This window comes from Sycon ciliatum, chromosome 1, assembly GCF_964019385.1.
Source record: "Sycon ciliatum chromosome 1, ocSycCili1.1, whole genome shotgun sequence".
Lineage (NCBI taxonomy): Eukaryota > Metazoa > Porifera > Calcarea > Leucosolenida > Sycettidae > Sycon > Sycon ciliatum.
The window spans coordinates 62,546,866-62,573,987 of record NC_088643.1 but is presented as its reverse complement, the minus strand read 5'-3'; the positions used below and the strand labels follow the sequence as shown (position 1 = coordinate 62,573,987).

The 27,122-nt window shown below is 47.4% G+C and overlaps 3 protein-coding genes across 4 annotated transcripts; 2 read left to right on the top strand and 1 right to left on the bottom strand.

The window, feature by feature from the left end:
- The first annotated feature begins 126 nt into the window (after window positions 1–126).
- Window positions 127–10,410, top strand: LOC135804780 (H/ACA ribonucleoprotein complex non-core subunit NAF1-like). The gene is made up of 10 exons (XM_065318736.1): window positions 127–309; window positions 2,167–2,321; window positions 2,903–3,017; window positions 3,189–3,282; window positions 4,518–4,600; window positions 5,409–5,575; window positions 5,886–5,937; window positions 6,133–6,194; window positions 6,564–6,631; window positions 9,160–10,410. Exons 1-10 carry the CDS (start codon window positions 187–189, stop codon window positions 9,918–9,920), a joined length of 1,680 nt encoding a protein of 559 aa, XP_065174808.1. The 5' UTR covers window positions 127–186; the 3' UTR covers window positions 9,921–10,410.
- A 126-nt stretch (window positions 10,411–10,536) lies between these two features.
- Window positions 10,537–20,569, bottom strand: LOC135804778 (molybdenum cofactor biosynthesis protein 1-like). 2 transcript variants are annotated; one of them, XM_065318733.1, is made up of 11 exons: window positions 20,349–20,568; window positions 18,763–18,871; window positions 16,956–17,123; window positions 16,262–16,426; window positions 15,708–15,769; window positions 15,381–15,452; window positions 14,708–14,860; window positions 14,015–14,125; window positions 13,329–13,449; window positions 12,716–12,763; window positions 10,537–11,647 (listed from the first exon to the last, which is right to left on the bottom strand). In XM_065318733.1, exons 1-11 carry the CDS (start codon window positions 20,448–20,450, stop codon window positions 10,986–10,988), a joined length of 1,773 nt encoding a protein of 590 aa, XP_065174805.1. In that variant the 5' UTR covers window positions 20,451–20,568; the 3' UTR covers window positions 10,537–10,985. The 2 variants fall into 2 exon arrangements, with proteins under 2 accessions (XP_065174805.1, XP_065174806.1); XM_065318734.1 differs by having other exon boundaries at window positions 11,509–11,647; window positions 12,712–12,763; window positions 20,349–20,569.
- A 108-nt stretch (window positions 20,570–20,677) lies between these two features.
- LOC135804779 (DEAD-box ATP-dependent RNA helicase CshC-like) lies at window positions 20,678–26,421 on the top strand. The gene is made up of 4 exons (XM_065318735.1): window positions 20,678–21,682; window positions 23,009–23,197; window positions 23,838–24,062; window positions 25,626–26,421. Exons 1-4 carry the CDS (start codon window positions 20,783–20,785, stop codon window positions 26,058–26,060), a joined length of 1,749 nt encoding a protein of 582 aa, XP_065174807.1. The 5' UTR covers window positions 20,678–20,782; the 3' UTR covers window positions 26,061–26,421.
- Window positions 26,422–27,122: the final 701 nt, after the last annotated feature.

Sequence of the window (27,122 nt, the reverse complement as noted above, 5' to 3'; positions counted from 1 at the left end):
CCACGTGACCACGGGCCGAGTTGCCACGGGTTCACTGCACAGGGAAAATCAAGATCATGCACGTGTCGCACGCATCGTGAAAATGACCATGTGTGTGCCGTGCCGTGGATTGAAATAATTGAAAAATTTATAATATTTAAAAATGGAAATAACAAGACTTGTGCAAATATCCATCGAAAAGTGATCATGGATACACCAACAGAGGCAAAGTCAGCCGAGAAGGTGGCAGAGAGCTGCGATGCTGTTGATAACGGCAGCCAAACGGACCTGGCGCCTAATGAAGAGCCAGCTGACACTCCGATTATAAAGGTTGGCTTGAATTAGTTAATTTCAACTGTTCCCTGTTCTAAAGTCTGTGTTGGTTTGGTTAGGCTGCCAACCTGCTTGCTGGGCAACTCAGGGCTCATCATGGTGTAGACTCCGTGGACCATCATGGTGTAGACTCCGTGGACCATCATGGTGTAGATTCCGTGGACCATCATGGTGTAGTCTCCGTGTACCATCAATTACGAACCTTTTCACATGAATATGGGCCTAACGTTGCAGGAAAGGCCGCGATGAGTGAGAGGTGTTCGTAGTTTGACTTTGAACATTGCTGAAAACATTGCTGAAAACTACCAGCACATCAAGGTTATACCAATGCAGAAAGCATGGGATTCATTAGAGAATATTTCCTCTTTTATAAGTGTGTCATTAGACAGGCGTCTAAGATCCTCAGGCTGCGTATAGTGCTCGATGTCCACTGGACAGAGCCGGTACATGTATTACAATGGACAGAGCCAGTACATGTAATACAATTCTCACACAGCAATTGTGCAGCTGTCTGATGAGCGCTATTCAAACACGAAACTCTGAGAAACAGCAAAGAAGGACTTGGTTGCACCATTCCTGTGTGAGAATTGTAAGCGTGTAATTATATAATAGTCCTTTTGGAGGTTTCTGTACTAACAATAAACACAATTACGGCAGCTGACGTTACGTAATGTGATGACATGAAACGTTTCTGAATTTCAATCTTGCTCTTTTTTCAGTCATCGTAACGACCCTAATTCTTCAGGCCTCACTGCTTCTTTTATTGTTTTCATTGCTTCAAGTGCAACAAGCTCTTCTCCTCTTCTCCATGCGCTCTCACTGCCGACACATGGCTACCCTCGCCGCTCGGTAGCCCTTACACACACACACACACACCAATAGACAACGAAGGGGTTACGGGTACTTCAAGTATTGTTACTGATAATATTCCTTCTGACAGCTGTTTCGCCTACTGAAGTACCAGTATCACCTTCTCTGACAAGCCTCTGAGGGTAGCCATGTGTCGGCAGTGAGAGCGCATGGGGGAGAAGAGGAGGAGAGATTGTTGCACTTGTAGCAATACTACAAGTGCAAAAAAAGAAAAGTAAATTATCGTCTCCATTCCCGAGGGAACTCACGGCGACCGCTAAGCTATAAGTGAAGCGCCAAGTATACAACAACAACAACAACAACAACAACCAAGGGGTGAGGTACAGTGTATCGTATGATTCCAAAAGGTTACCAAGATTCTAATGCTGGCGCGACTTGAGAGCGCGTTGACCACCTATCACCAGCTGCCGCATTGTCATGATTCAAATTGCCGGCACGTCTTCACCAGCTGCCGAGTGGTCCGCCTTCAAACTTCGGGTCACGACAAAAGTACAGGTCTCCAATACTAGTTACAGTCTCCTATACTATTACAGGCCTGACCACCTTGGAAAAGTTTTTAAAGCAAGCCATTTATTGGGGATAATACGGTAATAATAATAATTATTATTATCTTTATTAGGATGACCCAGAGGCTTGTCACCTATCAAGGGGTTCACTGCTTTGAAGGTAATGAAGGCAGCGCGCCGCGCACAGACCCACACACCACAGTTGCATGGTCTTTTGTGTGTCCGAAGAAGGCTGAGTGCACGCGCGCGTGCGTGTGTGTGTGTGTGTATGTGTGTTCGTTTTTGAACACGAACCCACCTCACATTGGAAATAGCGTATGTGAGCTTGTGGTACAGTTTTGAAGATTTGTATTTTTGACTAGAATCTGAACTAGCTTTCTTTTACGAACTAAGAAGCTTGCTTTTGCTTTACAATTTGACTTGACATTTGGCAGCAAGTCTCTACATGCTGTCTACACATATTTGATTTGTTCCCCAGGTAGAAGAGAACTCTGGATCGGATGACAGTTCTTCAGACAGTAGTGATGATGGCAGCAGCAGCAGCAGCAGCAGTGATAGCGAAAGTGACAGCAGCTCATCGGACAGTAGTTCCGAGGATGATAAGGACGGTGATGACTTGAAGCTATCTGGAGGGTAAGTTTGGCACTGTTATGTCCTGGGCATGCACTCACGTATCTAACTAGCTCAGAGGTATTTGTAGTTTAGCTCACACTAATCATGATCCAAAAGGAGAAACAGCGACAGAAACACAGGCAGACGGACAGACAGACAAACAGATACTTAGTCTTGTACTCAATCTGCGGACAGCATGCTGTTTCGTTCTTTGTGAACTCATCAGCGCAGTATGTTGTGTAATATGGGGAGATACAGGCCTCGTAAAAGACCTCGGCTTCGCTTTGTTCTTTGACTCGGCCTCTATTGTCCTGAATAGGCATCTTTCTCAGTCGATAATAGATAGGTAGAATTAGCGAATTAGCGAATGGCCTAGCTAACAATGTGCACTGTACGCTGATGACGAGACGTTGACTGCTTCCCCTGCGCATGAGGGGAGCACTTTCTCCCTGCTACTCGGGGTATGGCGCGCAGGCACACACCCACGTACGCGTACACACACACATGCGCATGCGCCAGCACACGCCACAGCAGATCAAAAAAATTGCAGTTTGTTTATTGCTTCGGAATGATGGATTTATCTTGTCCTGCTTATTTTTCAGCTCATCTGACGAGGGAGAAGCGGAAAAGAAACCCCTGCTTTCTGAGATAAAGGCCGAGGAGGCAGAAGATGACACTAATGCGGCATCCAATCCAGCATCACCTTTGACCCACAGAGTAAGCCAACACTAACCCCTAACAGTGAATCAGGTTATCTGAATTTCTGGTTTTGCATGGTGGTATTAAACATAGATAACCGGCTCTGTGCAAGGGACTAAAATCAATGCAACGCCTGGGTGATTGTTTCAGCTTACGAGTACATTGTGTGTGGGTTTTTTCCTTCTGCAGCGTATTGTTGAGCTTCCAACAGTGGAGCTGAGTGCTGATGCGGTTTTAGCCTTGGTCGGAGTAGTTTCTTTCATCTTACCGGAGGAAGGAGTCGGTATGTGTTAATTAAGCGTCAGCGCCGTCTGTGAATAAGCAGGCGAACATATCCTCAACTTGAACTTGATGTACTTCAGTACCAGCTGTTTTGCATCTCTAGCCAAATTAGCGCATGCAACACAACTTGTCAATCGTCATGGTTCTCATGGGCATAGGTTTGGACAACACCCAGCTGTCAACCATCCTGTGCTCCACTGCTACGGTGCTACGGGTGGGGAAAACAAAATAAACAGATACTGATGTTGCCCCTTGAATTCAGTGTGACCAGGCGTTTCGGCGTTCTGTACTTGTGGACTGCAGGTTCTTGGATAGTACATTGTAGTTGCTAACTGCACCAGCCCTTGGTCGTGTGTGGCTACCGTAAAGTACCGTTGATCTCCCCCCCCCCCCCACACGCTGTGTCATTTCCCAGCTGGGTATTCGGCAGGGGGCGGGAATTAGATCAAGGCTGTCAAGTGCAGTATGATGCACAGCAACGCGGAAGATCAGACTTGGCGTGCTGGACTGTGCACATGTTCATCCTGTACTGGCACGTATTGCGTACAGCGGTGCAAGCGTCGGTTCACCACCGTACTTCACAGGCAAAAATTCGACAGGGGCAGAAATTAGAGAGCGGCCGGCCAACGGTACTTTAGGGTAATAGTGGGTTAGCACATACTGCTACGTTGCACGAGGGTAATAGTGGGTTAGCACATACTGCTACGTTGCACGAGGGTAATAGTGGGTTAGCACATACTGCTACGTTACACGAGTGTAATAGTGGGTTAGCACATACTGCTACGTTGCACGAGGGTAGTAGTGGGTTAGCACATACTGCTACGTTGCACGAGGGTAATAGTGGGTTAGCACATACTGCTACGTTGCACGAGGGTAATAGTGGGTTAGTACATACTGCTACGTTGCACGAGGGTAATAGTGGGTTAGCACATACTGCTACGTTGCACGAGGGTAATAGTGGGTTAGCACATACTGCTACGTTGCACGAGTGTAATAGTGGGTTAGCACATACTGCTACGTTGCACGAGGGTAATAGTGGGTTAGCACATACTGCTACGTTGCACGAGTGTAATAGTGGGTTAGCACATACTGCTACGTTGCACGAGGGTAATAGTGGGTTAGCACATACTGCTACGTTGCACGAGTGTAATAGTGGGTTAGCACATACTGCTACGTTGCACGAGCTGTACTAAGTTGTAGGGTTATTCTATCCAATTTTGTGTTGTCTATTTCCAGCTGTGGTAAAGTCGGAGAAAAACAACTTAGTGCTTAACACAGGTACAGTACTTTTCAACAAGGAACGTGCTGTCGTTGGAGCAGTAAGTTTAGTTGCCGGCGCTTACATGTGGTGGACAGTGTGAGCAAACTACTCGTCTAATTCCGCAGAGTGTACAGAAATTAAATATACGTCCTGTTGTGTTGGAATTCTGGTACATGTGTACCTGTTCACTACGTGCATCTAAGAGGGGTTTTATCCCAAGGTTGATTGAACATGAGCTTACTGAGCCTCTGTCTGTATACTGTTTTTTAATAGCCTTCATTGTTGGTTGTAGTTTACAGGTAGCGTGACTTTACCCACACAATATACTCATTATATTCTTAGCACTGTATGTTTGGTGTAAGCCCCTTGCATATTTCTCAGCAGCGGGACAATGTCAGATGGCCCTTACTGGAAGTGTGCCATCTACTAGCAAGAGTACATAACCCCCCAGAGTGTGCAACGCCTGATCCAGCTCTGCATAGGGTCTTGGTCGAGCGGAATCGGATCTTTGCGTCATAATACCGTACACATCTGAGGGGAACCCGGGGAGTCGCGGGTACTCTTGGATCAAAAACAATGGTGCCCTGCCTCGAGACCGGCCTTGCGCTGGTGTGAAGTGTGCGCATGACATCAGAAGATCCGATTCCGCTCGACCAAGACCCTACACCGAGCTGGATCGACGTTGCACACTCTGGGGGGTTATGTACTCTTGCTACTAGTAGACTGCAGCGCCAGAGGCTCTTCTGGGGAAATGGGTCTGACACGCCAAACCTGTTCTCGTATGTATCTTTCTCACATTTGTTGTATTTGTGTGTGTGTGTGCGTGCGTGCGTGTGTGTGTGTGTGCGCGGATGGCCTTGGTACAGGTATGTGAGCCTATTGGCCGTGTACTGGAGCCATCCTACACCATCGAATTCAACTCTGTGGATGAAGCCAGCGGACTGGGACTGGTGTTGGACGCTGAAGTATTTTATGCTGCGTATGAACCCTGCACCAATCCTGTGTTTCCGGCCCAGTTGACTAACCTTATGAAGTAAGCTGGATACCTGTTGACAGTATGGTGTGGTGCACTATAGGGGATATGGCTAGAAACTCGCCTGTGTTCAAACTACAATGACATCTTCATGAAATTTGTTTGTGATGCTGCTGCAGCATTTGGTCATGTTGAAGAGTCCTGGCCATACGAAACATGATATCCTATCTTGTTTATCTGTGCCATTGATGCTGTTGGTGGTGCTGGTGGTGCTGATGCTGGTGCTAGGACCAACTGTGGCAGCGGCACTGTATGCCAGCAAATCATAACCCGGAATTGTCCGTTTACCTTCAAATGTTGCACTGTACAGTGAAAAGGGATCGGATGCATCCTGGAAAGATGATGCGGAGGTACCTGCCGAGGTAAGCTTTGCAACCTGCCCAGAGGCTGGCTAGTATTCTGATCGTAAGTGGTGTGACTTCCTGCACACCCATTTGCAGGAATGCCTGGCTCATTTTAGTGTGTACACTGTATGAGCGTGGACTCCGAGACAGTTGAGACAGCTCTAGACTTGCTTTGCAGAAGCTAATTGTTATTGTGCTGTATTTGTGTTCAAGATGGCCGACTACTCAGATGATGACCAGGAGCGGGATTCCAAATCCAAGAATAAGCGCAAGAGGTAAGCACTGCCCGATACTCTTGTCCTCCTTGTTCTGTCACGTGGACCAGGAATTTCCCTGCCATGTTCATTGTGCCAAGTCATTTTTTTGCCAGTGCACTAGGCTTGACATGATATTTCGTTATGTAAATTTACTTCGAAGTAACTTGAACGTTGTCGGACAAGATACCCTGAATTGTCTGTTTGAGAAGACATTATGGCCATGTTTAAAGAAGTTTGCTCAGTCATTTGGGGAGTATGAACTCATGAGCAAACAACTACTTCGAAGTACATGTATTCCCAAAAATATTACCGTTCCCTTCCAATGTTCCTTGTTGTGGCTTATCACATTCTCGTGTTGTGGTTTCACCATTGGTGTTGCCTGTGCAGGCATGAGGCCGGCGAGAATGGCGGTGACGAGGATGATGAAGAAGACAATGGGGATACTCCCCAAACCGGTTAGTTGTTTGCTGTAGCCACCATTACAACTCTAATATTACAAAAGCAAAGTACAAGCAGTCAATATATGGAAAAGAAAAAGGACCAAAGAACTACAAGTTACGCTATAATGTCCACTAACACCACCAGTTACTAAACAATCAGCTCATGCGATAACATTGCACGATACTGACGGTACCGAGTCCATACAAGCAGTCAAGCACATTATTATTGCACTGTAAAATCCCGCCAGAGCGCCCCTACCTCCACCACCCTTCGAGTAGGTCCAGGTGGAGAGGGGCGGATGGGCGAGTCCTACTTACCGTATTCAGCACTACATGAAAAAGTACTCACCCTACGAAAACTGTTCGTGCATCTCGTACACTGACCAAAGGTCAAGAGCCAGGAGTCGTACAGACCCATCAAAACTCAGGGTTTTGTGCGATCCCTGGTCAAGAGGATGGGCATTGTTACGTACATTTCCAACCGGATCAAGCACTCGTCTGCAGGACAGTGCGGCATCACAGAGTCATACGAGGATACGATCAATCACTTCCCTGACAAGAAGTCAGGGAGGGGCGCTCTGGCGGGAGTTTACGGTACTTGTACTTTGCATTTGCTAAACTCTTTTATTGCACAGGCGTGAATTTGTTGACCCTGCCGAAAAGTCACCTCAATATTTGTGAGCACGAGAACATAACAACCAAGAGTGTGGAACTCTTGATGGGTCGCTGCCACGACTCGTTTTCAGACTTACATCATGTATGTGATGTTACCAACTTACCACTTACCAGGTGTATATACGCGATGTGAGGTCGACAGCATGCAATGCAATTTTGTGTACAGTCAAGTGGATTACGTCATGGAATATGGCGTCATTTTGTCAATTTGTTGAAACAAACCGAGGCAGAGGTTCATGTGGAGTTGCACATTTTGGGAGTTATGGACTCCTATTGCTATCATTTTAAAGAGAGTACATAACCAAGAGTGTGCAATTCCTATCTCGAGTTGTGATGGGTTCACGGCGGAATGATTTTATTGGATCATTCTTAGGCAGAAGTACAGTAACTAGTTATGATCACGTGCGTATGCTTTCCCGCACTGGTTTTGTAGATCTGGAGAGAGTTCATCAGGTTCAGGACACATTGATCAATTGTCCGTTGTTCTGCTTTGACTACCGTAGCTGTGGTGTACTAATTCTTTGTACTTTGATCTCTGGCTACGCATGATGGCATCAGTGAGCGCAACAGCCGCCAAAGACTTATGTCAATAAACAAAATTCTGCCGTGGGCTGGGGGATCGTCGAGGTGCACACTCTTGGTTATGTACTCTTTTAAAGGGGAAGTTAAGGCAAAAATTAAAATTTCACCAGTTGTAGTCTTCGGGGTGCTGAGTCGAATGGTCTTGGTCCGAGAAAGCTGAGACGCTCCCTTCCTACTTGAATCCCAATCGAACTCGCGCACTTCCACCGAAACTGGGTGACTGCGCCCTACTAGATGGGGATTTGTATGCAAAATGTCACTAAAAGCGCCATTTCGTTCTTATAAAAGCACGGATGACCGCGATTGGCCCATATGTTGTAGTCTTTTGGACGCTGAGTCGACTGGTTTTGGTCCGAAAAGGCTGCGATGCAGCGTTCCTCCTTTATTCCCAATCGAACTTGCTTGAACAAGCGGTCACGTGCTCCTGGGTGCCCAAATCACCTGGTCACCACGCCAGCAGGCGACAACTTTCACACCAAGGTTCAACTCGAGTGACAGGACTGCACCCAAAAAAGGTCAAACAGGCTAGTAAGTAATTGTACCCTGCAGGCACGGTGACCAGGTGACTGGCGTACGCAGGAGCACGTGACCGCTTGTTCAACCATGTTCGATTGGGAATAAAGGCGGAACGCTGCATCGCAGCCTTTTCGGACCAAAACCAGTCGACTCAGCGTCCAAAAGACTACAACATATGGGCCAATGGCGGTCATCTGTGCTTTTATAAGAACGAAATGGCGCTTTTAGTGACATTTTGCATACAAATCCCCATCTCGTAGGGCGCAGTCACCCAGTTTCGGTGGAAGTGCGCGAGTTCGATTGGGATTCAAGTAGGAAGGGAGCGTCTCAGCTTCCTCGGACCACGACCATTCGACTCAGCACCCCGAAGACTACAACTGGTGAAATTTTAATTTTTGCCTTAACTTCCCCTTTAAATACTGTACACCGCCCAATGTTTGCGTCACTAAATGTTTGCGATATCTCAGAACCAGCGAGTTTATGATGGCAACGGTTCGCGGAGCACTGTGGCCACACATATACACCCACTGTTAAAGTTTGATTTCACGATGGTTTAAAATAATTTTGCGTTATGCTCTTCTCACAAAATTAGCAAACACTAATACGTCGCAAACATTAGGCAGTTTACAGAAATGCATCTAGACTCCGGGTGATATCTGTTGCCCATCTACAAGTTTTGTGCTGTTGGTGGTTTTGATGGTGCTGTACTGCCCTACTAGGCATCCACAGACAGCTGTTCTCCTGTGTGCGCTCTGCTTTGTTCTACTCAGATGTGCGAGGAGGGGACGTAGCTTCAGGCCCCAAGCGGGCATCGAGAGGCCGTGGTGCATCACGAACTGGTGGCAGAGGCGGTGGCAAAGGACGTGGCAGAGGTAGAGGAAGAGGAGGAGCTGACAAACGAAGCCAGCAGTATGGCCATGGACCCCCATTTCCACACCATGGCTTTGGCCCGCCGTTTGATGGTCCTCCTGGATTTCCACCGCCACCATTCGGTCCACCTGGAATGGGACCTCCCCATGGGCCTCCTCCCTTTGGGCCACCTCCCCCTCGTGACTTTCACGGAATGGGGCCACCTCCTCCACCAGGCTTTCCAGGAATGGGGCCGCCTCCCCCATTTGGCATGGGCTTTCCTCCCCCTCCTCCTCCTCATCTTCTTCCTCCTCCCCCTGGTTATCAGGATATGGGACCTCCTCCCCCGCATGGCCCTCCTGCAATGGGACCACCCCCTCATGCCGGTGGGCCCCCTGGGATGATGAGACCTCCTCGTCCACATGGACCTCCTGGACTAGGGCGTGGGCGTGGCCGAGGTCATTCACCATCGCTCATGCCGACACCATTCCACCAGGGTCCAGCTGCAGCTTTTGGAGGACACGGGACCCCTCAGAATGGAAACTCATCGCCGTCGCATTCTGCCTTCAAGCAAGAGCAGGTCAGCGAGCATCCTCCAGCGCCAGGCAGTGTGGAGGGTGTCAGGGTCAAGCAGGAAGCGTTCGACCCGGAATGTCCAGCTGGATTTGGTGCTAGTTGGTGACGTCTGCATCACCCCGCCACTTCACACATTGTGACGTAGGCCAGTGCATGGGGGAGATGATGTCTTCGGGTGAATCCGAATTGTCACCATTGCATTCTGCTTGATTGCTTGGCATGCCCTAGGCGAAAATCATGCAGAGTCACTGACGTATTCATTGCAGGCATTCTACTGTTGTCTGTGTTGATCATGCGATAATGTTCGAAACACGAACATAACATGATGTCTTTGATGATACTCGAGCTCCGAGCTCCCATTTACTCTGTATTATATGGAGTATGTAATGTACGAGATTCACAGGCAGGCACGCCACATGTTTTGCTCAGAACTGATCATGACCGTGTACTCTGTATGATACGACGTTGTTTCTTTACCTCGAATTGATATGACTTTTTATTAGACTTTGGCTTCTTTCAAGAAGTACTGCAGTTCTTACTGAAGTATACAGTGCTTCGGTTGTTCAAACTAATAAGTAATTTCCCCGGCCAGAACATGTCAATCTGTTGAGCTACTGACTGACCTTCAGGCGAATTATACGGGCAGCCGTAAAATTCTGCTGAGTAGCCACTGTGTTACCTGGGCTCTGTAACAAGACTGTGTGCACTCGAGAGACTGCATATGACCACAAAATAGTCCTTATATCACCACAAAATAGTCCTTATATGTATGACATCATAGCAATACATCGATGTGTGGCTGTTAGTTTATAGTGAAAGACGTAAGTTTGGTTGATAGCCTAAAAATAAAAAAGTGAAATTGACAAAGAGAGTGCAGGTGGATATGTTCACAACCAGCAGAGCTACTGACTGGATCAAGGATATGAAAGGCACTAAAGTAAAGAGTCATGACCAGCATGACTAAAATTGCATTTGCACTGTCTAAACCATGCATGCCACCTAATAAACATAAATAGAATTCACCAAAAAGAAATATTATGACATCCGAAGTGTAAAGGAAATGGCAAAAATAAACACGAGAGAACTTGTAGATGCAGGAACAGCATCCTGGTTGAATATGTGCAAAAATGAATAAGTAAAAAGAAAAGAAATTCAACAGCAGAACTCATTTTTAGCTTCTTCGGTAGTCACCACTTTTACCACCAGTTTTGCTTACAAGCTTCACATCGGTGATTACAATGTCCTTGGATGCGGCCTTGCACATGTCATACACAGTAAGAGCAGTGACCGAAGCCGAAGTGAGTGCTTCCATCTCCACACCTGTTTGAGCTAGGCCCGTGGAGACGGTGGCGGTGACGAGGACAGAACAGTCACTGCTGTCGAGAGCTAGGTCAACGTTGCAGTGGCTTATGGAAATGTTGTGACACAGGGGAATGAGCAGTGGGGTGTGCTTGGCTGCCATGATGCCAGCGAGGCGAGAGACCGACAAGACGTCCCCCTTCTTTAGCTGATTGCCTTGCACCAGCTGGAACACATCCGCACCAAGCATGACTCTGCTCTGAGCAACGGCTGTGCGGTGAGTAGCTGCTTTGTCCCCGACATCAACCATACGAGCTGCACCACTTGCATCTGTATGGGTCAGCTTGTCACATCTCACCGCAGAAGAGTGATATGCTCGGGCAGCGCCACTTGCCGAGGACCTCACAGCGAGATTGTATCTCAGTGCTTGGCTTCTTGCAGCAAAACGATTCCAAGAAGCTGTCTGAGGTACACGGTGAAATGCAGATAAATTAGAGAAGTGGTATCTTTGAGCAGCTTGATGTAGTTCACTATCTGGAGAGAGAGAGAGAGAGAGAGAGAGAGAGAGAGAGAGAGAGAGAGAGAGAGAGAGAGAGAGAGAGAGAGAGAGAGAGAGAGAGAGAGAGAGAGAGAGAGAGAGAGAGAGAGAGAGAGAGAGAGACAGGCAGACAGAACAAGAAAAACAGAAGGCACTCAGGCACAGCTTTATCCTGCTCTCTTTCCCAATTCCACCCAGCAAGATGTACAGTGGAACGCCGGAAATCCAACCGCCTTCCAGACCTCTGTGGGCCTATTTCTGAGGTGGCACAATGCATTTTATATTTGCACATACCGTATTTTCTCTAATAAGAGCCCAGGGTTCTTAGTTTTCCAGTGACAGCTCTAACCGCGCTACTATTAGAGACTGGGCTATTATTGGAGACTGGGCTCTTATTTTTTCAATTGTCAACTATCAAGCCACCTCCAGTCTATACAGGCATAAACTGACCATATCAAGACTGATTTTTCAACCCTAAACTCAGGAATATTGTCAAAACAGATGTTTCACAATAGCATTGGCGCCAGGAAGGAAGCAGAAGACCGAAAACCTCCTTACAAATATGTTCTTGGCATGTTGTACTGCTGTTTTATATGCAGTCAATATACTTGTTGCATACTCAATTGTGACCCGCGCTACTATTAGAGACTGCGCCTTTATTTTTTCAATCAACCCGCGCCCTGCGCTACTATTAGAGACTGCGCTATTATCAGAGACCTGCGCTAGTATTAGAGAAAATACGGTATATGGGAGTCAAATGCGGCACTGAGCAAAAGTGGATACATTTCCGCAGCAGTCTGTTAAAGTGAGGTAGTCAGAGTCTTGAGTTCCATAGTACCAGCACAAGCAAGCAAGGCGAGGAGCGTTTTACAACGCCTATAGGAACCACAGTGATCACAGGCTGGTCAAACTCTTCCACAGACAAGTGCTCTGCTGTCAGCAAAGAAAGGTATTTTCACTTTAGTCACACCTTTATTTTAGTCTTTTGCACTACATGCAAAGTGTACAGATCGTCAGTAAAGTGGTTGCATTGTGTTATTGAGCAAGAGCACAGACTCACCCACCAATCAGGATCATTGGTCGGTTCTTCATCTTGGCAATGTTGAACATTCCTGTAGCACCAGTATCCAAAGCAGCAATAGTACCAGTGACAATAGTTAGGTCACAATCACACTGCATATTCATGCTCCAGACGAGAGAAAGAGTTTCAAGCGTTATTTGTGGACTGAGTACAGCAGAGAGAACTACGCTTTAATGAGTGTGGAGTGCAAGAGGAACTGGAGGAGAATGTTATACGCACAGGGCATCATATGTTAGAACAAAGTCAAAGCCGCACACGCTTGTTTCTGCATAGGTCTTCAAGGTGATGGGGGCATGAAGATGTCAAATGTATGTTTACATGGGCTTGATGTAGTGCTCATTCTTAGGTTCTACATGTAACGGCATATCTCAAGTATCTCAACAGTGAGAGTCACTGCTTTGACTACACCTAAGGCATGATATCCGGAGGCAAAGGTTGCCCTCTCGAGTAGCAAGACATCCTGTTTGTTCCATTCTTCTCCAAAAACAGATATCATTGAGTCCGGCTACGAAAGGAGAGAAGGATGCTAGACGTAGAATTACCGGGGGGGGGGGGGGGGGGGGGAGGAGAGATTTCAGACATAATACTGAACTCACCAGCATGGCGTGCCTTTTTGCGCTTGACCGCTGCTCCAATGACTTGCAGTAGATCATCATCCGACGCACCTTCACGTATTGCGTCACGCAATGAGACCTCGCTATTGCCAAAGAGACATACCTGGCAGACAACATGCAGAAGAGATAGCGAGAGGTCAAGAACACACCTTTCCCGTGTTGTATGAGCCCCTTTGCCCCGTGCACTGTACATGCAAATGCACATTCTTGTACACACACCCATACACATTATCATGTCATGAGGTTGCTATATAACCGGGTCACCGGCAACACAGTGGCGTGTGGAAAGGATGTACACTGTATTGCGGACTGTGGAGCCGTCTCCGCCTTGCCTTGAAGGTGGCTTTGACATCACTGACTCAAGATCACCGGCCAACCAATTTAATACTTGTATCTCAACCGCGCTCACCGACACTCTTGTCCCAACGGATCTTGCAGCAGAATTCAAACATGGATGGTGTGCCTGCTGCCAGCCGTGCGGCCAACTAACTGCTAGAAGACTGTGATGACACCACTCAGCACACTCTGAAACTGGCGCCTCAAATTGGCTTTGTCCTCCACAAAGGTACCTTTTATTTATGCACGTCAAGAAACATGTGCGCTAAAGTGAACAAGCCGCACCAGACTGTCAGTAACCAACAATCCAACAATCTCCAATATCGCCTTACCTTGAAGTTGCCATCCGCTGTCAAACGCACACGATTGCATGTGCCGCAGAAGTGCTCACTCATAGAGGTGATGAAGCCTATCTTGCCAACAAACCCAGGTACTTGATAGGCCTGTATGGTAGACATGTGCACAGAAAACCTCATTTTCATTTTGTTTGTAAACAGACCAACCAACTCCAGTCGACCACATCTACTGCCAGCCAATATCCTGCGTAGTGCATCAACAGTTTCATCACTACACCCACAGGCCGAAGGAGGTGACCATGTTTTAGCTGAAGATCATCTCTTGGAACCATGACAACTCTGCGTTGTCGACGTAATGGTATACAGCTAGGCCTCGCTTAACTGCACACATCCGTTTTACACAAAACTATCCGGATAGGCGAGGGAACCGGATAATCGAACACACATACTGTATGTATGCATGACATATGCTGTAAATCGGTAACCAACGATTTCTTCCGGATGGCGAGGGATCCGGATAAAAGGGGACTGGATAAGCGAGGTCTGACTGTATTGGACTACGCTAACATGATACCTTGTCTGGAATCTAGTGCCAGCTTATTGTTACTTAGAATAAACAGAACAGACAGGATTGTGCAGTTGTGTCAGGGCTGACTGCACATACCGCCTCCGGTCGCGACGCAACACAAGTAAAGTTATAAACCTATATGGACACGTCACACAGCTTACCTTTGACGTGTCGTTGGCGCTGTCAGAAAGACGTTCTAGGTTAGGCCAGCGGCTCTTGATCGACGACAGCATGTCTGCGTAGGATAGGAACTTCTTCTTGTTCCACTTGTTGCCATCAAACGGCATGTACTCAATGAACCGAATGTCAACAGGCTGGGGAAAAAGATAGATGAGAGAGAGAGAGAGAGAGAGAGAGAGAGAGAGAGAGAGAGAGAGAGAGAGAGAGAGAGAGAGAGAGAGAGAGAGAGAGAGAGAGAGAGAGAGAGAGAGAGAGAGAGACAGACAGACAGAGAAGGAAAGTGAATAAAAGTCAAAGGAAGCACCAGCGGAACATCATGAGCCTTCGACGTTGTGAAACAGGCAGACCAGCAGATCAGTAAGAAATGCTCGGAGCATCTCTAATACCACTCCGCCACTCCCAGGCATGACAGTCAATGCAAGTAGTAAGCCTTAGAAATAGATATACGACCCATTCCATGTTCTCCTTTTGCAATGCAAAAAGATCAGGTGAATACCATGATACGGCAGGCAAGTTCAGAAAGACAACTTCGATCCACTTTGTACACGCGCATGCACAAGTAGAACTATATCATAGTTTGTTTCGCAGGAAAGTTCAGCTCCTGGCAATTTCCGGAAAAATGAGAACCATCAACTACTACAGCCATGCACATACCTTTTCTTCAGTGAACGCAACAAAGTCCAGCACTTCATCCTCATTCAGTCCATTCATAACAACACAGTTGACCTGAACACAGCACAACCATAACAGTAATCATAGCAAGTAGTACACACACACACACACACACACACACACACACACACACACACACACACACACACACACACACACACACACACACACACACACAGCAGTAGCAGTAGCAGCAGCAGCAGCAGCAGCAGCAGCAGCAGCAGCAACTCAGGACTCTGTAGAATATAGCACAATACTGCATCGCATATACATCAGTGGTTTGTGGAACGCTGACAATGGGATCCTCACCTTTACAGGGTCAAACCCTACAGAGATGCATTCGTTAAGGCTCTTCATCACACGGTCCCAGCCTGGACGAGCAACCAATCAACAAGAGAAAAAGCAACAACCGTTGTCAAGGTGGTTAGAATGAACAGAATACCAAATAGTAGGGTGAGCTGCGCATTCAAGACACCCATACCATTGGCTATTGGGTTCAGTATCCTTAAACGTTTTCGTTGCCATCTCATCAGAAGGATTGTACTGGCAAACCAAATGAACGTGTAGCACAATATAAATACTCAAAATGCAGTGAAATACTTCGTAAATAAATGCTAACTTAGTGCAACACAATGAGAACTGAGAGTGAGAGATAAAGGTGCTAGTCAAAACAAGCAACGAGATAAATCAACAACCAAGGAGTTGGTATTCATACTACAGTAGACTGTAGTGAGTCCAGCTCAACACTATCAAGCAAACCGGGACTAGGCGGACAATGACATGCAGTAGTCAACATAATCATGGTGTGCGTGTGTGTGTGCGGGCGCACGCGTGCGTGTGTGTGTGCATTACAGCCTACCCACCTCTCCGCCTGGTAACAAACTCAAACTTTGCCGGCTGTAGCGTGTCAAGACTGATATTGACTTGCCCAAGACCAGCTTTCTTCAACGCTGCAGCATGCCGCCAAAGTGTTAGGCCATTTGTTGTCATAGAAACTGTGTCGAGACCCGGTATTGCCGACAGCTCACCTGCAAACAGGCAACATTACAACACAGCCAGGACAATGGTGTTAGGCAGGGCAAACTTTTATTATTATTATGATATGCATTCCCGCGCGGAAGTGTAGCAGCAGTATGCTGCGTCCACAGCTTCGCTTATGCAGAATGGCTTGGGTGAGAGGAGAGGGGAGAGAAAGCAACAAGGCAACCAACATCTATGAAATAGGTCACAATAACATGAAGAGAACCAACCCACATACGCATGATTGCACAAGAAAACTTTTAACTGCCCAAAATTCGTATCACTAAATTTTCGCGATTGCTCAGAACCAGCGAGTTTCCAAGGCAACTGTTCGTGGAGCACTGTGCCCACACATATACACCCACTGTTGAAGTTTGATTTCATGCTGGTTAATATTCGCATTACGCTCTTCTTATGAATAAACAAAGTACAATGCAGAACTCCACAGTAATTTAGCCAAGTCCATATTGCGCTGCTGGCTGGACAGCTCCACTTGCACATTACCACAATGACGCAGCGCAACAGCCTAGGACTTACTGACAATGTCAACAAGGTCAGGTCGCACCAGTGGCTCGCCGCCAGTCAGGCGAATCTTAGTGACGCCTTGACTGACGAACAGGCGAGCAAGTCGAATCACCTCTTCAGTGGAGAGAAGCTGGTCGCGTGCTGTAAGGTCAACTCCTTCCTCGGGCATACAGTATTGACCTGAGCAGAGTCATCGCATGTAACAAAGAGCACAGATCTTCTGATACAGAATACTGTGCAAAGGCTCGTTTTCAGGGAAGCTACTTATCTTCAAGAGGAGCTAAGTATAAAATGAAAGTACAGTAGATTGAATGGATTGACGCCTTGATGTTTGAGGGCGGTGGCAGTCCTACAGATGTGGATAACTCAGTCCGATTGAGTCTCATACGAGCCGTGACATTTTAACATTCTTTATTGACACAGGTACAAGGGGGAAACTACCAATGAAACACAACACACGGGTATGTACACATCAACTCTCCCATGCGACCCACACAAGCTGACCCACACAAGCTGACCCACACAAGCTGACCCACACAAGCTGACCCACACAAGCTGACCCACACAAGCTGACCCACACAAGCTGACCCACACAAGCTGACCCACACAAGCTGACCCACACAAGCTGACCCACACAAGCTGACCCACACAAGCTGACCCACACAAGCTGACCCACACAAGCTGACCCACACAAGCTGACCCACACAAGCTGACCCACACAAGCTGACCCACACAAGCTGACCCACACAAGCTGACCCACACAAGCTGACCCACACAAGCTGACCCACACAAGCTGACCCACACAAGCTGACCCACACAAGCTGACCCACACAAGCTGACCCACACAAGCTGACCCACACAAGCTGACCCACACAAGCTGACCCACACAAGCTGACCCACACAAGCTGACCCACACAAGCTGACCCACACAAGCTGACCCACACAAGCTGACCCACACAAGCTGACCCACACAAGCTGACCCACACAAGCTGACCCACACAAGCTGACCCACACAAGCTGACCCACACAAGCTGACCCACACAAGCTGACCCACACAAGCTGACCCACACAAGCTGACCCACACAAGCTGACCCACACAAGCTGACCCACACAAGCTCCAGCATCCGCGGCAAACTGAAAAACGCATTTCAAGAATCTCTTGTACTTCAAGTACCGTATTTCCCCGATTATAAGTCGCACCCCCATTTCCAGGTCTGAGCAATATTGTTTTGATATATTCATTTCAGTAGTAAGTCATGCTCGATTGTAAGTCGCACCCCCATTTCCAGGTCTGAGCAATATTGTTTTGATATATTCATTTCAGTAGTAAGTCATGCTCGATTGTAAGTCGCACCCCCATTTCTAGGTCTGAGCAACATTGTTTTGATATATTCATTTCAGTAGTAAGTCATGCTCGATTGTAAGTCGCACCCCCATTTCCAGGTCTGAGCAATATTGTTTTGATATATTCATTTCAGTAGTAAGTCATGCTCGATTGTAAGTCGCACCCCCATTTCCAGGTCTGAGCAATATTGTTTTGATATATTCATTTCAGTAGTAAGTCATGCTCGATTGTAAGTCGCACCCCCTTTTTCACCCTTGATTTTTAGTGTAAAAGGGTGCGACCTATAATCGGGGAAATACGGTATGTAAGATTGCACAACTTGCATACAACAACACACAGCGTAGCACTACACCACTTGCATACAACAACACACAGCGTAGCACTACACCACTTGCACACAACACACAGTGTGGCACTACACCACGAGCAAGAACAGAGAAACCAGAGGTAACTGCTTTCGCAAGTGTAACTCACAGCGCAAGTTGCAGCGCTCCGTTAGCGAGATGCGCAGGTAGTTGTGCATTCGACTGTGCCCATCCGTCAGAAAGTCAGACAGTGGCCGCAGCTCTTTGCCATTGAAGAGCTGCACAAACACAAGTGCATAAGCACATGTTTATAAATAAGATAACAAGAAACCCATCCTGTCCTGCCATACCATCTGAATAAATGGTAAGAATTGACAATGTTTAGAACTTTAGACGCGACCGCTCACCACATGCTGCATGTTGCATGTTCACATATCCGCCTGCTGCTACATACATGTACAGTATCATACAGCTTGGGGCTGGGCCCACCACCAGGACTGAGGGATCGATCCTGGTGCCAGGTCTGATGTTTTTTTCTTGTACACATCCACACCTTGATGTGCTTCACGTAAAGTTAGTTATGGACAGTACTTGGTGTGTTTGTGGTATGGCTCAAGCATGCTTCAGGGCCTGCGCCCCTGGTAGGGCCGGTACGCCGGTCAGCCTCCTCGTAGCCTAGGCTGTTCGTATTTCCATGCACATCAGCTGTCGGCAATACCGGGTCCGGCAGTACTGTGTGCATGCCCTTAGATGCTACGATTCGCTGATGCCCATGTATCTAGAATGTGGCACGTTGGTAGAAAACGAAGCATTTGTTTCACCGCTGTTAACTAGTAGAAAACGAATCATTTGTTTCACCGCTGTTAATTAATATTATTACCCGCGTTACTGTACCGTCCACACAGCTCTGACTACGATATACTGGGCGAATGCCGCGGGGCCTCCCAGCGCGTCAGCGGCAGTGGGTGATGGGCACAATGACATGACGACGGTAGCTTGCAGACAACATTGGTGGCATGAAGCCTAGTGACTGCCAAGCGTCTTGGCGCGACGGGCGAGCAGTACAGTGTCATGCCCCAGGGACTGCTGTGGCTGTCGACGTTGGCGGGTCGTGAGGTGCGTTCACAGGCCTTCATGGCGCTCGGACAACTGCAATACTAGTACACAGACTCTCACTAGCTACATAGTACTCTGATTCTGGCACGTTATTTCTGCATTGAATAGTGATTGACTTTCCGCGCCGAATTTCCGACGCTGCATGCATGTCCAATGCGCGTCAACAGTACTTCACACTTTCCTTTTCCCGCGTTGTCACCTCAGCTATGCCAGTTTTGTATGTGGAAACCCCTTATATAATAGCAGTTTGGTCTATATATTTTTAATCATTCAACATCTACCTTCACTGATGAGCTATGTATTAGCGAAACAGCTGTCTGGAGGAATTATCAATATCGTCTACGGAAGTGTCCTCGCAGTGGTGATGGTTGTGTGCAGGAGGGTCTAGTCGGCTAAAGAGCACAGTGTAATGGTGGAGGTGACTCAACATTTGCTGTTAATTAACTCCATTTTATAAAACAGCCTTGATATTGATGCATCTTCCCTTTAACTCAATTCGACTCATGCATAGCAAACTTTATCCTCCTCTTCAGCAAGTAAGATACAAATCGTACTTCAAAATATGCAGCATGATTGAAGCTTTTGTAGAAAAGAATAGTCCATTCAAAAATTCAAAATGCAAATATTACTCATGTTTACCTCCACATTTTCGGTGGACTGCGATGGTCGAGTAGCGCAGAGACGTCTCCCATGAAACGCAGGTCTGCATGTAATACGGCGCAGGCACGAAAGTAAGACCATCCTCCCAGGCAACTGAACACCGCTGGTTGGGCGTTCACAAAAAGAAGGAAGAAGGAAGGCACATGAACATTATGCAGTGCAAGTGCCTGGAACAACTCATCGATGCATCCGATCTGGAAGTGCATGATAATGACGGCAGGATGACGTCGAGGCGCGAGGATCGATCGCGTATCGATCGATGTTTCCATCCCGACTTTTCTACTTTTTTTTGGGAAATACGCAAACTGCAATTGCAAACATTGTTGATTCATACAAGTCATTGTTTGATTTGTGACAAATATTAATTAGCCTCACCAGTTCAGAGATGTTTGGTTGGAAGGAAACCTAGTCCAATGGCCTACACCATTGCAAGACAACTGCGCGTTGCAGCGACAAGCCGCTGTTGGCGGTATGCCTCGAGTGGTTCAGCATGGTCACCAGCTGTTAGCAGCGTTTCTAAAACTGCTGTAGGGGCTCCCAATTCAACGACCTTTGAAGGTCTTGGCATCACCAATGAGCTCTGTGATGGACTGAAGAAAAAGCTGGCGATCACCCAGCCCAATGCAGTGCAGATGAAATCCATTCCACATCTACTGGAAGGTCGTGATTTGATGATCCAGTCAGAAACTGGGTCAGGGAAAACTCTCTCCTTCTTGCTTCCAATCCTTCAAAAGAGCAAGCACGTGTGCTCCACTCTGATTATTGTGCCTACGCGTGAGCTCGCAGTACAGACGCTACATGTAGTAAATTCACTGAAGCCGAGTACCGAACATGGGCCTTTTGCTGTGGCTCTTGTGTCTGGACTCGAGACTTACTTTGCTGCTGAGGATGTGCAGAAACTGGCACCACGTGTGCTAATTGCCACACCAAAGCGACTGTTGGAGGTAATGAATGTTGCTCCTCAGTTGTTTTACACCGTGCAACACGTTGTCCTCGACGAAGTCGACCGGCTGGTGCCAACAGCCGCACCCAGTCGGTTAAAGCACAAAAACCGCTTCCATCCGAAACCGACAATGGTGGCACTTACTCTTCTAAGAGAGGAGCTGCTGAAAGGTCGTGCAAGCAGCCTACAGCTCGTTGGTGTTTCTGCAACTTTATCACATTCCATGCGTGCAGAACTTCTTGATCTGGGCTTCTCAGAAAAAGCGCGCCTTGTGTACATGCAAGACCGCATCGCAGTGCCCGAGACCATCCGCCATCGCTTTGCATTGTATAATGGTGCCCATCGAGACAAGGCAGTTCTTCTCACTCAGGTACTAGTAATTCTGTGTCTGAGAGAGAGAGAGAGAGAGAGAGAGAGAGAGAGAGAGAGAGAGAGAGAGAGAGAGAGAGAGAGAGAGAGAGAGAGAGAGAGAAAGAGTGTGTGTAGTTTGGTTGATGGGTACACTTATGCCAGATAGTGTTGGGTCTGTCGCCAACGGGCTCGGCTGCTTGAAGGTGTGTGTGTATGGGGGGGGGGGGGGGGGGATGATCGCCGCGTATGAAACTAGTTTACCTGTATGGTCCTGTCACTATGTGTTTGAATTGAGTAGTCTACTTCTACTGGGCACACAACTGTTTGATTTCACATGCCAGCCAGTAACGTGGATTATCTGCATTTCATTGTGCCAGAGAGTGGTATGGAATGACAATGCTTCTGTTGTAGTTCTAGGACTCGTGTCTGGCATGCGTGCACTGGCTTCGTTCTAGAACCTTGGACCCGATTTTCTACATACTGTTTTGCCGTGGTCAAGAATGACTGCTCACAAGCTCGGAAAGGATAAGCGCACATTTCGGAGACGCGGCGAAAGTATGAGTTGCTGGTTGCGTGGAAAGGGTGGTGCAATCCACGCACTTTGCAAAGGACGTGCGTCCGCTGCACGAGCCAGTAGACTGTCGTCTGGGGCTGTGTTGCTGTTGGTTTACTCTGTGCCCCTGTATACCGTTATATCGAATTGGGATACTACTGAATCTGCGAACAGCTAGCTGTTGCAGTCTTGTCGAGTCTCATCAACAGAGCTCATAGAGTCACTCAACAGAGCTCACAGAGTCACTGGTCAAACCGATGCCAATGAAGTCAAGTGACCCACAGAGCATTGTTTTTTAACCGGCCCAAAGCATCGATCAGGATGAACACTACATCGTGTAGTTTGTGTGCCTGGTTGAGTTGCAGGGGCGTAGCCCAGGCTTCATTTGAAGTGGTTCTCAACTACATGTACTAGTATCTAGAATCTATCCATGCCTGGCATCAACCTTACATTAGTAAGAAAGACAGTGTTTTGGGGACAAGATTGTCAGGATTACCTGCGTCCCAGGCATGCCATGAAAAAGCAATCAGCCTACGCCCCTGGCTTGGTGCGAAATCCTGGCTTCTTTTCCACACTACAGTTGCCATCATAATACTTATCATGACTGGCTCTCTATTCGAAAGGAGCAAGCCACTTTGCTACACGCCCAAAAGCTGCTTCCCCAACATCAAAATTACTCAATTCATTGGTTTTGCATAGTATCAAGTGCATTGACGCCGAAATCATTGCTTTTAGTATTGAATTGGGTCCGGTCTGAAGCATGCTTTGTACTGTGTATGGTGGCTCTTCCAGATTTTCAACAGCCTAGGAGCAGAGCAAGCACTGGTGTTTATTCACAATGGTGCACCGATCGATGGCTTCGTCTACGCCCTGAAGAAGCAAGGAATCCTGGCTGAAGCGCTGTACAGTCACCAGGCAGATCCGGAGTCGCTGGATAGTTATGCAGCCTTCCTGAAGGACTTTGAGGATGGTCATATCCAGGTTAGCCCCAGAAGTCTTTTTCTTTTCTTTTGACCAGCTGTGCTCTGGTCGTGTTGTGCCTTTTATTAAGTCTTTTTCTCGGGCAATGTCCTCGCGGCTTTCGCTTTGTTTAATATCACTTGAAGTCCGTTTGGGCCTCCAGATCTGAAAAAAAAGGAGGCTTATGTCGTTTTGTGCTGTTTTGGAAAAGCGCGTTTGAAAGTTGAGTGTACTGTATTGAGAGATATAAATGCAGTTGTTCGAACCGCCATAACCATGTGATGGATGAAGATGTTTGACTGAGTTTTTTTGCGCAGTGATCTGGATGACAGCAATGTCATGGTGCAGATAGCTTGTTCAAAAATGACATAAAACCCCCAATTTGGATCTGGAGGCTCATGTTCACGCGGCAACTACTAGTACTCTTTTTTCAGGGGAGGTTTTGCTAGGTGTTACTGTTGGTCTAGTGCCAGCTATACTCTGAGGGAGTATGGACTCTGGTGGACTTACTGTCTCCTTCTTTGCCCTATGTTTCCTTGTCTACCCGTGCTTGTCTGGATAGATGGTTGTAGCTATACTCTGAGGGAGTATGGACTCTGGTGGACTTACTGTCTCCTTCTTTGCCCTATGTTTCCTTGTCTACCCGTGCTTGTCTGGATAGATGGTTGTAGCTAATGAAGCTACGGTCCGGGGCCTGGACTTCCCTTTCGTCAAGCACGTCATTCTGCTGGAGGTTCCCCCGAACCCGGCCACCTATGTTCATCTTGCTGGCCGAGCCAGTCGACATGGTCAGGAAGGCTTTGTGACCGTAGTGGCGTGTCCAGAGGACGAGTCCTTCGGAAACTTGGAACACATCTACCGCAAGCTCAACATTAACGCCACAAAGGTATGTTCTTTGAGAATGGCATGGCCAGACGTTGCCTGTGTAAGTTAGCAATTCAAAAATATGCCATTAAGTCCACCGTATGTGGACACCACTGTGCCGCCAGTAGTTCAAAGTGTATGTGTGCATGGTACTCTACTGAGCATGGTACTGCGAGCTAAAGCAAGGCTCAAAATCCGTACTTAACCGTTTGTCATTGCCCAAAGCCAGTGCCGTACAAACAACTGTAGGGTTGGATCTGTCAACCGTTTCGTCACACACTTGTGCGAGTCGCTCCCACAACCGCCGAAGGCTGACGTTTTACTCGGTGGTGTGCACATGTTTATATGTTTATGGCATGGATGCAGTGAGAGAAGCACACCAGCAAGAAGGATCCTGGTATTATTCTCCCAACTTTCAGGGATACACACATCAGGCCGAAACAAAAATTAACCTTGTTTTGGGTCGGCCGACGGGGTCATATTCCACAAATTCTGAATTTTTGTCTTGCTCCGCATACCGTATAGGCGTGAATAGAAGCCCCGGGGCTCTATTTTTCCAGAAGACACCCAGGGGGGCTGTATTTGAGAGGGGCTCTATTCGAGAGGGGGCTTTATTTTTTCTGTAGAAACATGAATTTTTCACACCTTTCAACATGATTGCACAAGGTGAGGGAAGAATCATTCTTGTGCAGATAAAGAAACCGTAAGGTAACCAGCACTGTTTTTTATGAGAATAAAATGAGAAAATAGGAACAAGAGCATGTCTACGTTGACCCCAGAGGGCCAGAGCGATCCCGTACCTCCAATATGGATCTAGTGATCCGCAAAGCACACTGTGTTGATCGTGCATACCGGTATGTGCACTGCCTACCTGTTCGTCGTTGGAAATTTATAGGGCTGAGTCGGGTAGCATTTTCTTCGGGGTTCGGGTAGTGGGTAGCACAGGTACCCAATCGGGTAGTGTTTCCACGGTAACACCACAATGCACTCCTTCCCTTACACACTGGGTAGACATGCGGAGTATGACATGAATTTGTACACGTGCACTGTACATTATGTCATCTGGGACTTCGGGTTTTCGGGTACTATTCTGTACCCGTCTGCCCGAGGTCCTCACGGGTAGCACGGGTACCCGACTACCTGTGCACACCACTAGAAATTTACCTGACTGGAGATATCTTTCAACTTGTTGCCATATCTAGCCCATGGAACGGCTGTAGCAGCCGCCTTCGTAGGCAAACTCGAACAGCAACAGATGAGCTTGCCATGTGTATTGGTGCGTGGGATGGCTGAGTGAGATATGTGCAGCCAGAAGACTTACTTCGCAGACTTGGAACAACTATTGATAATCGAAACTGTGATCGACAGTCGAATCGTTACAAGGGTAGATTAACCGATAGACAAAATCTGTAATCGTTTCACCCCCAGTTTTCACCCATGGGAGACGAGAGGCTGTTCCTGCTGTAACTTGGAAAACGTGTCACATGCTACTGATCAATCAACAGACAGCATTCATTGACCGCTTGACTGTTCTTTGTTTGTTTAGATTTTGTTTGTTTGCGTGCGTTGCGCTGTGTGCTTTCAGGTGGCTCCAGAGCTCCTTGATATTGGTGAATGTCAAGAAGACGAGGAGGGTGTTTGGGACCAGTCTAGTGCTGTTATTCTACGTGGCGAGGACAAACTTGTGCCACGAGAGGAGGAAAATGGAGAAGAACAGGATAGCCAACAACTCGGCTCTGGCAAGGAGAGGAAGAAAGCCAGTAAATTTGACGAACACGATGATGACGAGGACTTTGACTTGAAGGCACTGGGCTCGGACGACGAAGTAAGGAAGCTGCTGCACTCAAAGCATGCTGTCCCTGTGATGAGCGATCTTCCGTACGACACTGTCCAGTTGGGCCAGATGGAGATGAGACCTGACGGTAACGAGTCCATTGGTAAGCAGAGTGAGAACCGGGAGCTTGAACACCGCGAGTGGCAGAAGCTGAGAAGCCAGATCAAGAACAAGCGGAAACGGTAGTACAGTAGTAGTATTGGTAACATAGCTCACATCTCCTCTTGCTGGATCAAGAAAAGCTCTGTGGGAATCAAACTTTTATTTTTCTCAAGACTGTGCTACACCGCAGTGTTGTGTGGGTGGTATTTGAGACTGATGGCACTGCCCCCGTGTAACTTGTCATGCTGATTGATGCCTCTTGTTAAGTCGTGTTCTTGTTAGAGAGGCCACCCAAGGTTACTTCACTTTCAATCCGAATGATCAATATCACCCCATGAAACTTCATAATATAGAACAGGTTCTTTTTCATCTTTTTGTTGAGACACAATACGAATCACGGGCTTTGCCGGGTGATCAGATGAGAAACTGCTGTCATGTCATCGTAGCTTGTGGGTGTCTCCATGCTTGTAAAACTTACCTGTTCACCGACCAAATCGGGCGAAAATGTCAGCTAACATGGTTAGCACTGTTATGCCCGCACTGTCACAACTATTGAGGACATGAAAACCAGAGTACGCAACTCGGCTAGAACTTTATGATGTACTTCGAAGTACACCTGCTAACAGCTATTACTCCCGGTGATGAAACATACCATGCAGCAGGACATCGTGTCTCACATGTGTCAACTGTGACACAATATTGCAATTCAATTGTGCATATATCACTGCATGCAGTGTCAGACTCCCAGGCCGGCCATTGCAGGTCAAACAGAAACCGCACAGATTATTTCCCATGCACTCGGTCTAACAGTTACTGTCGCTACGGCCTAGACAAGACAGGTCTGTGCTTCGGAAGTACAGTACTATCAGGAGTTCATAAAGGGGGTTATGAACCATCAAGAGAACTCTGCACTTATCCAGTGCAACCAGAGGGTCGCAAGGTACTGGTATTTTACGACTCCCTGCATGCAACACATGGACGGCGCACCTATAGGCGAGTGAATGCTGGGTTTATGTGTCATTTTGCATGTGAATACAATCACAGTCATCATGTCATATCAAGGGCTGGAGCTATGCTCAGGCAACTGTGTGCGTAGAGGAAATGTGTTGCGTACGACTGCATGTACCGGTGTGTGCAACACAGGTA